Here is an 11673-nt window from a genome sequence, read left to right as displayed (position 1 = left end):
ACCTCAACTGTATTTGGTGATTGTGTATTGAGTGGTTAGGTGTTGGTGATTGAGAGTTCATTCCTCATTCACTTCTCTTAGTCACTTAGCCGTTACCAAGCACATCACCATGTCTCCGGTAAAGTCTCAATCCTTAGAGAGGATCACGGTTAACTTTTATCCATCATACTCTTTCGCTCAAGCCAACCAGATCTCAATATTGTGTTCCATGTTTCCAGGGTTAAGGTGGATATCCCGACAAAGAGAACCGTCAAACGGCTCTTTCAAATCGTCATAGGAGAGTCGAAGAGATAGAACAGTTTTGTAGCCTTCGTTCCTTCTGAATTGATCCAGAGGGTCGATGTGGTAGAAGGAAAAATTCCGCGTCGGTCGAAATAACACATTGGCGTACCCCAGGTAGAGGTTCATCATGGACACCTCACCTCGCGTGCCCCGGGTGTCCGTTTGCCTTTGGTAAAGGCATTAAAAGCAGCAGAAGCCTTGACGGAGGTCTCTTTCGATGGCCTTGGTGTTGGGAATGTTGTAGACCTTCCATGGTTTCAGATAACATCCTTGACGGACATTCGCGCAAAGGAAGGTCGTTCTAGGATGTTCACACAAATACTCTCTGTGTCTCCTCATCTCAAAACGTCGCACTTCGAAAATAGTCCATGCTGAATTGAAATCGCTCACTACCTCTTCCAGCTTTATGTTGAAAATGTAGAATGTCCTCAGTTGATATCTTTGACCGCCACTCGTTCGTTACCGCATATCGACCGGGACATCAAAGAGCTGATCACTCTTCTCAATGCTCTCTCCGACTTCTGCATATCGATAACTCCGATATGAACACCCAATTTCGGAGTATCCTTGCTTCTACGCCGGAACTTGTCCAACTGGAATTTTGCTTTACGAAATGGAGCCCATCAATGGCCCAAGGCCTGACCACATTTATCCTCCGTACGGAAACAGTGAATGAAAGCCGCCGTCAGAAGACCTCCCATACATTACGGATCACTGGGATGCGCGATTCGACCAGGAAGATCATCTACGGATATATGTGTAAAAAATATACAGAGAATTGTAGAAACATTTGCAGTGAATCAGCATATTTTAACCTCATATTATTGTATGTTTGAGTGTCAGAATTGGTAATTTTGCTGCAGAGGTTCTCCTTTCAGTATCTTTGTGACTGTCATGACTTCGGAAACTGTCGCGCGACCCGCCCAACACAGTCTCCTTTTATGGTGTGAACATTACCCGTGTTCTTCTTTAACGTTCTTTCACCTCGACTCTCGCCATCGCCACGTCGCATCGCATTCTGAGACACTGAATTTTTTCTACCTGATACACTTGCTGGCCTTGCTAGTCTGGAATTTTCAACAATTCTCTCTGCATCCCAGACGCGAATCTTTTCACACCGATGGAGCGAGGAGTGACATGTTTATCCTGCTTCGGAAAGGGTTACTTGCCGCCTAGTAAGATGTCGTTTCTTCTCAATTGTACCGTCGAGTGCTGATGACGTGCCAGAAAGTATAGAAACCAGTGCTGCGGAGATCCGCATGCACATCAACGACAACGAGCACCGCATCCGTCTTCTGAAATCAGAGTGCATCACGCTTAGGAAAAAAAATGAAGAACTTGGTCGAAATCTCGCTTGTTTATTATCTCCTCCCGATGCGACGCCCAACAACCGTTTTCCACCTGAAGTGCTAAGCGAAATATTCGGGATGGCGTTAGACGGCGAATCTTTCAATGCGTCAGATACAGAGAAGGGTCCTTGGGCGCTCAGCCATGTATGCCATTCATGGAGATCTGCGGCATGTGGTGATTCTACGCTCTGGACGTCTTTCCTCATCGGCGACAGCTCAGTCTGTGTTCCCTACTACTCGACAACCCCCTCGTCTATGCCTAAACCTCGGAAAGATCCTGTTTCTCTATTATCGACTGTGCTATCTCGTTCGAATCAACGCGATATCAGCGTTGCGTTCAATATCTCTAACAGCAAGGTCGATATCCAGACGAAGGCGACGATAAAAACGCTCCTACGGAACATCATCGAGCACTCGACGCGGTGGAAGGATATCAGCTTCTGCATGCCCTCTGAATTAGTCCTCATGCTGAATGACGTGGAAGGCAACGTCCCTCATCTGACGAAGCTACACGTCGCCTCATCTCGTTCCTCCACCGTTCCTTTACCTTCAATAACCGCTTTCAAGGCAGCGCCGGTCTTGAAGGAAGTTTCTTTCGAAGGAATTGGTGTCCACAAGTTCGCAGGTCTGCAATGGTCTCAGGTGACGTCCCTGACGGACATTCAGGAGGGCACGGGTAGCTGCAGAACATACACGGATATCTTATTTTCGGCTCCTCATCTTCGAACGTTGATCTTCAAATATCGTTCCGAAGGTCCTCTCCTGCAGAGCCAGGATCCCATTTTCCACCCCGGCTTGCAGTCCCTCACCGTCTGTTCCAGCATTTTCATGGAGGAAGTGCAGCTTCCGCACTTGACGAGCTTGACGGTGAGGCCTCGAATAGAAAATTACATCATCAATTATTCCATCAGCACGTTGATCGCTTCGTCTGGATGCTCGCTCCTATTTCTGCATGTGGACTTTCCTGTTATAGACATCGACTTTTTCGACATCCTTCGTTCTACACCGGAGCTCACTCATCTGAAACTTCATTATCCCCAGTGGCACTTCTCGAATGACGAAGCTCTTAACGATTTCGTGCTTGGTATGGACGAAACACTTTTTGACACTCTGGAGTACGAACTTTTGCCTGTGCTGGAGTCGCTAGAGATCACGATACAGGCAGACGAGGATCGGCTATCCCTGTCTACGTTTACCTTCCTCAATTCGTATTTTCTTGACATGGTTTTTGCGAGGTTGACGGTCGGCGCACTGCGGTCTATGAAGTTTGAGGCTGATACTGAAAGGTTGTTGGGGGATCTTGCCTTCAACGATATTATTCGGCTTAGAAAGATGAAGGACGAGGGGGTCAATATAAGTATTTGTACAACGTCGAGAGAGAGATGTTATGTCACTGGTCATTGGGATCCACGGTTTTTTCAGGAAGACCACCGTCGCGTTTACGTATGAAAGGAGTTACTTCTTTAGCTACTGAGTTTACTAGTTCTCACATGCGATGACGGAAATACCAATGTGTTTTACTTGCCTGCCCTACTACTCAGAACCTCGAAATGCCTGTAAATCTTGGCTGATAGTCGTATTTAGCTTCAAAATATGACGAGAAACTGGATTGCTAGTATGAGTCAGTCTGAGTATTACTGACAGTACGCGACGCGGGACCGAATCACGTGGGCGTGACATACCCGCGTTTCTATTTTCAAATTGCAATCCAACTCCTCCCATCCAACAGTGGATGATGGCCTGCGAAGTGCTGCACGTTTTTCTAGTTGGATCAAAAAAAAGTGATCTCATGTACGATCCTACCTAGCCTTGACATTTTGTGTGCTGGGCCGCAGACTTTTTTTTTTTACGTGCTTCACTGTGTTCCCCTCGTCTCGCAGCATCACTAATATTACCCGACTGCTTGGAGACTATCTTGGCGGCCTCCGGGTGGCGTACTGCTGGTGAGTCATTCCACGACGGCGCTGGATGATATAGGCGCTTGCGACTTGAGCGCCCTCCATGCGTGAGTCAGGTTGTTAAACAGCAGTGCCTTTCTCTTTCTGGATGACTCGCACGCTGTCTATCTAGCCGCCCGGTTGTTGTATGACTCGGTGCGGGGCTTCCTGTGTTGACTCAGGCGTGGTTTCTCATACTTAAAATGGGTGCGCCGTGGGCTTTTTTACGTCTACTTATGCCTTCGTACTCTCTTCAGTTACCGCAGCGATCCTGGGGACCGGGATGCTCCTGGTCGGCGGGCGAGATGTGCCTCGTCGTCTACATGGAGAATCGCCGGCAGATGATTGCCGCGTACCTGTGTCTCGTTTCGCGTATGTTCGCGTTTCCTTTCCTTGGGGGTTTTTTTTTCTGATTGTGATGTTAGATATTAGCAATGGCGCTAACGGCGTGAGTTGTATTTCGGCAATTTTGGATAGATCTGTAGTGTTGATGTGCTTTATCGATAGCCATTGAACCCGAATTTCTGGAAGCCTTGTGGGCTCTTGCGGTAGCGTTTGCTATCTAATGATGTACGGGCTCGCCTCTCGTATGGTCTTTTCGCGTGCTGATTCCCGTTCTAGCGCGAATCATCGCTACGACGTGTGTTGCTCACCCATCTCATGGTATTGTACTATCCATTGTATCCTTATTCATTGCTCCTGGAACGGACTGACGAATTCAGAATATTTTCATCCCTTACGTACATAGCATATCCTCATTCAAAGTGTAGTTTAGATCTCTTCCTTATTCATATATCTCCTTAAGTAGTTTACTATACACCTCCACGAACCGTCATTCTAACAAATGTCCTTCGCTCCGTGATTTTGAATATCTGAGAATTCCTGGTGACACAAAAAGATGTTCAAGGCGAGATTCGGCTCTTTGGGTACATGATGCGAAGAACCGAAATCAATGGCATAATGTTTGCAATGCTGGTCGGCACCGAACATACGGTGGTAGAGAAGTGGGATTTTGATTCCGAGTGATGCTATGTTAGATGAAAACGACTATTTATGGATCTGCCAGGTGCGTACCATGTCTTGGTACACGTTAATGTTGCGGCTTTGAGTACGTAAGCCTATGGTTTTTCAGCGGACAATTTTTCGGGTTACTAAATGAGCAGGGGATTTGCAAGGAATCTGGCCGCTGGCGGTTCGGTTGAAGAAAAGCGGCAGATGCCGCGGCATCTTCGGCTTCGTGACCAAATTCCATTTTTTCTCAGGCTCATTCTTGCTTCTTCACCATTACCATCCTACTCCATGGCCATGGCCCATGTAGTATCGGACGTTACTTCAGCGTTGTCCTCACATTATTTATGCCGTGTGACGATGCCGGAACTACCGTAATCGTATCAACAGTCATTTCCGACGTCGACCCAAGGTCCCCGCATCAACTTTTCGGGTGCCGGTATTATTCTGTGGCAAGCGGAATGGTTCGAGTAATGGTGCGTTAGTCATGACTTGTGCCTATAAGATAGGCCCTTTCATTGCTCAGCGAAGTGCAGTTTCCTCATTCCTTCTACTGTCGCACCATCAATGCATCAAGGACCATTTACGGACAGCAGGGACCAAAACAGTACGATATCCGGGAAGGCCGGCACTATGGTTCGCATAAACATTCCTGCTGTGCCGTACTATTCTTACCTTTGGATTGTAGCACATGCGTCTTCGCACTTCTCTCTCGGAGAATGAAAAAAAGTGCCCCGTGTCAACCCCATCCTGCTGCATTATTCGGCTGGCCAAGCCAAGTTATCGTCGGTGGCCTATCCTATAAAAGCATGGAAGGATTGCTCCATTCCAGCTTTCGGCCATGGAATCCTCTACTTTTATCTCCCGCCTGCCCATCAGTCTTTATGGCTATGTCCCAGAACAAACGGCCTGTATCATCTTTTTGGTCTTTTTCTCAGTTTCCACGGGTAAGTGCTCCTTCTCCTTCTCTTCTCTGATATTGATCTCTTCTCCAGCTTTTCATTTCGGCCAAGCGATCGTTTTGCGCCAACTATGGGTCTTTCATACTATCTTCCTGTGCGGCGTTGCCGAGATTGTAGGATGGAGCTGCCGGTTGTGGTCATACAACAATGTTTTTCTTCTGCGACCCTTCGAAGTCCAGTACGTTTTCTTATCCTTCTCCTGAGCAACAGGCTTTTCTGACTGTCTTTCGCTAGGTACTTCTGCCTCATGGTTGCGCCGATTTTCCTTTTTGCTGCCAACATCGTGATTTTCGTTCGGATTGTTCAGCGGTTGGGTCCATGGTACAGTCCCCTCAAGCCTCAGTACTGTCAGCTATACCTGTTTCTTCCCGGCGTATTGTTCATCTCATCTTTCGTCAGACCTGATTATATTCGCCATCTTTGTGAGTACTCTACCTCTTTGGGGTACCACCAATTTATTTTGACTTAACTCTTAGGCTGCGATTGCAGCGATCCTGATGATAGTCGGACTGGGTATCTCCCTCGCCGCCGTTCCACGCTTAAATTTGGACCAGGTCAACACAGTATGCGCTTCCGCCCCGCTACACAATCCCGCTATGTTGATAAAAATTAATAGGGTGTCAACGTCATTCTTGCTGGCGTTGCCATTCACTTGGGTCTGCCCTTCCTACTCCTCATATTACCTTCACTATTGAGCATTCTTATTAGCCGCCCTCGTCCTGTATTTCATCTTCTCCGTATTCTTCTTTATCCGACATTCCCTCGACTCGCCCAGTAGCGAAGCATTGGAAAGCTCTCAGGGAACAATCATTCCCCGTGCTCCATGGGACAAACAGGTCCTCGTATTGAGCGTGGTCCTGATGTTGGATATGTCCTGCATCTTTGTTCGGTAAGATACCTCTCGTACAAACCATGTGAATTCCAATATTAATCGGTGCTCGTAGCACGATATACAGAACCCTTGAGCTCAGCTATGGAATATTTGGGAGGTATATGGACACTGAGCGGTTTGTTGGTAGGGCCTCCACCTCCTCAGTCCCGTCCATATTGGTTAATAGCTGATTATAGTTGCCATGGATGCGGCGATGATGGTGGCGGCGATGGTTCTATGGAATCTCGTGCATCCAGCGCTATTTATGAAGCGGCGCATTGACAATGATACCGAATAGCCTATCCAACGATACCCTATCAGCAATGAAATATTGCTGACGAAGCATCTTACTGTCTTGGAAGTTAGCATTCTTATGCGCCCATAGTGTGAAGAAGCCTTGGTGCAGGGACTCGAGCAAATAAAGTGGCCCTTTTTGCGAGGAAAGTGAAGAAGTGGCTACAGGACCCTGAATGAACCACATCCGTTTGCGGTGCGAGGGTCTTCAGTTTTCAGATGATACTTGACCGCTCAAGACAACGCAATCCGACTGCATAATGTTGTCGTGCCCGATGATTGTTTGTCCCCTTTGACACAAATGTGCGACTGATGTTTTGTCTATGCTTGTGCCTCTTTGAGCCTTGGGTCGAAGATCATCCCATTGTTCAATATCCAATAAATATATATATAGGGTCCGAAGTCTCCTTCATCTTCATCTCCCTTATTTCAAGTATTACATCGATCAAATCACGTATTATCTGCTAGGTATCACCACGCTCTATTGTATATGAATGCTAATTACAATTAACAGTCTTACATTGACTGAACATCTCCAGAATCGCACGATCACATCCCTGTTAGTGCTCGACCCCTCCTTAATATAGACCATTCGATGCACCTCATCCTCATCTGATCGGCCTCGTTGGAACAAGGCGCCCCTTTCCTGGTTCGACGCCACTCCGTGGAAGAACTCATAATCACTCAAACTGGAAGTACCGACGATTCTCAGCGAGAGACATTAGTCGAGGCTCGAGGGCATGAGATGGGTGAGCAACACACGTCGTAGCGATGATTCGCGCTAGAACGGGAATCAGCACGCGAAAAGACCATACGAGAGGCGAGCCCGTACATCATTAGATAGCAAACGCTACCGCAAGAGCCCACAAGGCTTCCAGAAATTCGGGTTCAATGGCTATCGATAAAGCACATCAACACTACAGATCTATCCAAAATTGCCGAAATACAACTCACGCCGTTAGCGCCATTGCTAATATCTAACATCACAATCAGAAAAAAAAACCCCCAAGGAAAGGAAACGCGAACATACGCGAAACGAGACACAGGTACGCGGCAATCATCTGCCGGCGATTCTCCATGTAGACGACGAGGCACATCTCGCCCGCCGACCAGGAGCATCCCGGTCCCCAGGATCGCTGCGGTAACTGAAGAGAGTACGAAGGCATAAGTAGACGTAAAAAAGCCCACGGCGCACCCATTTTAAGTATGAGAAACCACGCCTGAGTCAACACAGGAAGCCCCGCACCGAGTCATACAACAACCGGGCGGCTAGATAGACAGCGTGCGAGTCATCCAGAAAGAGAAAGGCACTGCTGTTTAACAACCTGACTCACGCATGGAGGGCGCTCAAGTCGCAAGCGCCTATATCATCCAGCGCCGTCGTGGAATGACTCACCAGCAGTACGCCACCCGGAGGCCGCCAAGATAGTCTCCAAGCAGTCGGGTAATATTAGTGATGCTGCGAGACGAGGGGAACACAGTGAAGCACGTAAAAAAAAAAAGTCTGCGGCCCAGCACACAAAATGTCAAGGCTAGGTAGGATCGTACATGAGATCACTTTTTTTTGATCCAACTAGAAAAACGTGCAGCACTTCGCAGGCCATCATCCACTGTTGGATGGGAGGAGTTGGATTGCAATTTGAAAATAGAAACGCGGGTATGTCACGCCCACGTGATTCGGTCCCGCGTCGCGTACTGTCAGTAATACTCAGACTGACTCATACTAGCAATCCAGTTTCTCGTCATATTTTGAAGCTAAATACGACTATCAGCCAAGATTTACAGGCATTTCGAGGTTCTGAGTAGTAGGGCAGGCAAGTAAAACACATTGGTATTTCCGTCATCGCATGTGAGAACTAGTAAACTCAGTAGCTAAAGAAGTAACTCCTTTCATACGTAAACGCGACGGTGGTCTTCCTGAAAAAACCGTGGATCCCAATGACCAGTGACATAACATCTCTCTCTCGACGTTGTACAAATACTTATATTGACCCCCTCGTCCTTCATCTTTCTAAGCCGAATAATATCGTTGAAGGCAAGATCCCCCAACAACCTTTCAGTATCAGCCTCAAACTTCATAGACCGCAGTGCGCCGACCGTCAACCTCGCAAAAACCATGTCAAGAAAATACGAATTGAGGAAGGTAAACGTAGACAGGGATAGCCGATCCTCGTCTGCCTGTATCGTGATCTCTAGCGACTCCAGCACAGGCAAAAGTTCGTACTCCAGAGTGTCAAAAAGTGTTTCGTCCATACCAAGCACGAAATCGTTAAGAGCTTCGTCATTCGAGAAGTGCCACTGGGGATAATGAAGTTTCAGATGAGTGAGCTCCGGTGTAGAACGAAGGATGTCGAAAAAGTCGATGTCTATAACAGGAAAGTCCACATGCAGAAATAGGAGCGAGCATCCAGACGAAGCGATCAACGTGCTGATGGAATAATTGATGATGTAATTTTCTATTCGAGGCCTCACCGTCAAGCTCGTCAAGTGCGGAAGCTGCACTTCCTCCATGAAAATGCTGGAACAGACGGTGAGGGACTGCAAGCCGGGGTGGAAAATGGGATCCTGGCTCTGCAGGAGAGGACCTTCGGAACGATATTTGAAGATCAACGTTCGAAGATGAGGAGCCGAAAATAAGATATCCGTGTATGTTCTGCAGCTACCCGTGCCCTCCTGAATGTCCGTCAGGGACGTCACCTGAGACCATTGCAGACCTGCGAACTTGTGGACACCAATTCCTTCGAAAGAAACTTCCTTCAAGACCGGCGCTGCCTTGAAAGCGGTTATTGAAGGTAAAGGAACGGTGGAGGAACGAGATGAGGCGACGTGTAGCTTCGTCAGATGAGGGACGTTGCCTTCCACGTCATTCAGCATGAGGACTAATTCAGAGGGCATGCAGAAGCTGATATCCTTCCACCGCGTCGAGTGCTCGATGATGTTCCGTAGGAGCGTTTTTATCGTCGCCTTCGTCTGGATATCGACCTTGCTGTTAGAGATATTGAACGCAACGCTGATATCGCGTTGATTCGAACGAGATAGCACAGTCGATAATAGAGAAACAGGATCTTTCCGAGGTTTAGGCATAGACGAGGGGGTTGTCGAGTAGTAGGGAACACAGACTGAGCTGTCGCCGATGAGGAAAGACGTCCAGAGCGTAGAATCACCACATGCCGCAGATCTCCATGAATGGCATACATGGCTGAGCGCCCAAGGACCCTTCTCTGTATCTGACGCATTGAAAGATTCGCCGTCTAACGCCATCCCGAATATTTCGCTTAGCACTTCAGGTGGAAAACGGTTGTTGGGCGTCGCATCGGGAGGAGATAATAAACAAGCGAGATTTCGACCAAGTTCTTCATTTTTTTTCCTAAGCGTGATGCACTCTGATTTCAGAAGACGGATGCGGTGCTCGTTGTCGTTGATGTGCATGCGGATCTCCGCAGCACTGGTTTCTATACTTTCTGGCACGTCATCAGCACTCGACGGTACAATTGAGAAGAAACGACATCTTACTAGGCGGCAAGTAACCCTTTCCGAAGCAGGATAAACATGTCACTCCTCGCTCCATCGGTGTGAAAAGATTCGCGTCTGGGATGCAGAGAGAATTGTTGAAAATTCCAGACTAGCAAGGCCAGCAAGTGTATCAGGTAGAAAAAATTCAGTGTCTCAGAATGCGATGCGACGTGGCGATGGCGAGAGTCGAGGTGAAAGAACGTTAAAGAAGAACACGGGTAATGTTCACACCATAAAAGGAGACTGTGTTGGGCGGGTCGCGCGACAGTTTCCGAAGTCATGACAGTCACAAAGATACTGAAAGGAGAACCTCTGCAGCAAAATTACCAATTCTGACACTCAAACATACAATAATATGAGGTTAAAATATGCTGATTCACTGCAAATGTTTCTACAATTCTCTGTATATTTTTTACACATATATCCGTAGATGATCTTCCTGGTCGAATCGCGCATCCCAGTGATCCGTAATGTATGGGAGGTCTTCTGACGGCGGCTTTCATTCACTGTTTCCGTACGGAGGATAAATGTGGTCAGGCCTTGGGCCATTGATGGGCTCCATTTCGTAAAGCAAAATTCCAGTTGGACAAGTTCCGGCGTAGAAGCAAGGATACTCCGAAATTGGGTGTTCATATCGGAGTTATCGATATGCAGAAGTCGGAGAGAGCATTGAGAAGAGTGATCAGCTCTTTGATGTCCCGGTCGATATGCGGTAACGAACGAGTGGCGGTCAAAGATATCAACTGAGGACATTCTACATTTTCAACATAAAGCTGGAAGAGGTAGTGAGCGATTTCAATTCAGCATGGACTATTTTCGAAGTGCGACGTTTTGAGATGAGGAGACACAGAGAGTATTTGTGTGAACATCCTAGAACGACCTTCCTTTGCGCGAATGTCCGTCAAGGATGTTATCTGAAACCATGGAAGGTCTACAACATTCCCAACACCAAGGCCATCGAAAGAGACCTCCGTCAAGGCTTCTGCTGCTTTTAATGCCTTTACCAAAGGCAAACGGACACCCGGGGCACGCGAGGTGAGGTGTCCATGATGAACCTCTACCTGGGGTACGCCAATGTGTTATTTCGACCGACGCGGAATTTTTCCTTCTACCACATCGACCCTCTGGATCAATTCAGAAGGAACGAAGGCTACAAAACTGTTCTATCTCTTCGACTCTCCTATGACGATTTGAAAGAGCCGTTTGACGGTTCTCTTTGTCGGGATATCCACCTTAACCCTGGAAACATGGAACACAATATTGAGATCTGGTTGGCTTGAGCGAAAGAGTATGATGGATAAAAGTTAACCGTGATCCTCTCTAAGGATTGAGACTTTACCGGAGACATGGTGATGTGCTTGGTAACGGCTAAGTGACTAAGAGAAGTGAATGAGGAATGAACTCTCAATCACCAACACCTAACCACTCAATACACAATCACCAAATACAGTTGAGGT

At 47.5% G+C, this 11673-nt stretch overlaps 6 protein-coding genes across 6 annotated transcripts; 3 read left to right on the top strand and 3 right to left on the bottom strand.

Moving 5' to 3' along the window:
* Window positions 1-704: 704 nt before the first annotated feature.
* BT62DRAFT_1014385 (uncharacterized protein) lies at window positions 705-1045 on the top strand (the record flags this gene model as incomplete). Its single annotated transcript, XM_043178208.1, has 2 exons — window positions 705-939; window positions 972-1045. The coding sequence occupies 2 exons, from the start codon at window positions 705-707 to the stop codon at window positions 1043-1045; spliced, it is 309 nt and encodes a 102-aa protein (XP_043032609.1).
* Window positions 1046-1541: 496 nt separating this feature from the next.
* On the top strand, window positions 1542-4416 carry BT62DRAFT_998426 (uncharacterized protein; the record flags this gene model as incomplete). The annotated part of the gene is made up of 8 exons (XM_043190721.1): window positions 1542-2988; window positions 3361-3412; window positions 3512-3574; window positions 3609-3636; window positions 3826-3940; window positions 3994-4016; window positions 4076-4138; window positions 4190-4416. The coding sequence occupies 7 exons, from the start codon at window positions 1542-1544 to the stop codon at window positions 4118-4120; spliced, it is 1773 nt and encodes a 590-aa protein (XP_043032608.1). The 3' UTR covers window positions 4121-4138; window positions 4190-4416.
* A 976-nt stretch (window positions 4417-5392) lies between these two features.
* BT62DRAFT_939282 (uncharacterized protein) lies at window positions 5393-7185 on the top strand. The gene is made up of 9 exons (XM_043187695.1): window positions 5393-5523; window positions 5572-5716; window positions 5773-5885; window positions 5938-5960; window positions 6015-6101; window positions 6155-6194; window positions 6247-6427; window positions 6483-6553; window positions 6607-7185. Exons 1-9 carry the CDS (start codon window positions 5418-5420, stop codon window positions 6705-6707), a joined length of 867 nt encoding a protein of 288 aa, XP_043032607.1. The 5' UTR covers window positions 5393-5417; the 3' UTR covers window positions 6708-7185.
* On the bottom strand, window positions 7167-8066 carry BT62DRAFT_1081794 (uncharacterized protein). Its single transcript, XM_043179714.1, has 4 exons — window positions 7734-8066; window positions 7658-7680; window positions 7536-7598; window positions 7167-7484 (listed from the first exon to the last, which is right to left on the bottom strand). Exons 1-3 carry the CDS (start codon window positions 7900-7902, stop codon window positions 7554-7556), a joined length of 237 nt encoding a protein of 78 aa, XP_043032606.1. The 5' UTR covers window positions 7903-8066; the 3' UTR covers window positions 7167-7484; window positions 7536-7553.
* A 527-nt stretch (window positions 8067-8593) lies between these two features.
* On the bottom strand, window positions 8594-10497 carry BT62DRAFT_1014380 (uncharacterized protein; the record flags this gene model as incomplete). Its single annotated transcript, XM_043178207.1, has 2 exons — window positions 8594-10160; window positions 10217-10497. The coding sequence occupies 2 exons, from the start codon at window positions 10495-10497 to the stop codon at window positions 8594-8596; spliced, it is 1848 nt and encodes a 615-aa protein (XP_043032605.1).
* A 131-nt stretch (window positions 10498-10628) lies between these two features.
* On the bottom strand, window positions 10629-10969 carry BT62DRAFT_1014379 (uncharacterized protein; the record flags this gene model as incomplete). Its single annotated transcript, XM_043178206.1, has 2 exons — window positions 10629-10702; window positions 10735-10969. The coding sequence occupies 2 exons, from the start codon at window positions 10967-10969 to the stop codon at window positions 10629-10631; spliced, it is 309 nt and encodes a 102-aa protein (XP_043032604.1).
* Window positions 10970-11673: the final 704 nt, after the last annotated feature.

Source organism: Guyanagaster necrorhizus (genome assembly GCF_019112545.1).
Source record: "Guyanagaster necrorhizus MCA 3950 unplaced genomic scaffold BT62scaffold_108, whole genome shotgun sequence".
Taxonomy (NCBI): domain Eukaryota; kingdom Fungi; phylum Basidiomycota; class Agaricomycetes; order Agaricales; family Physalacriaceae; genus Guyanagaster; species Guyanagaster necrorhizus.
Note: the sequence above shows the minus strand (reverse complement) of the source record. Positions and strands in the feature narration are given on the sequence as shown.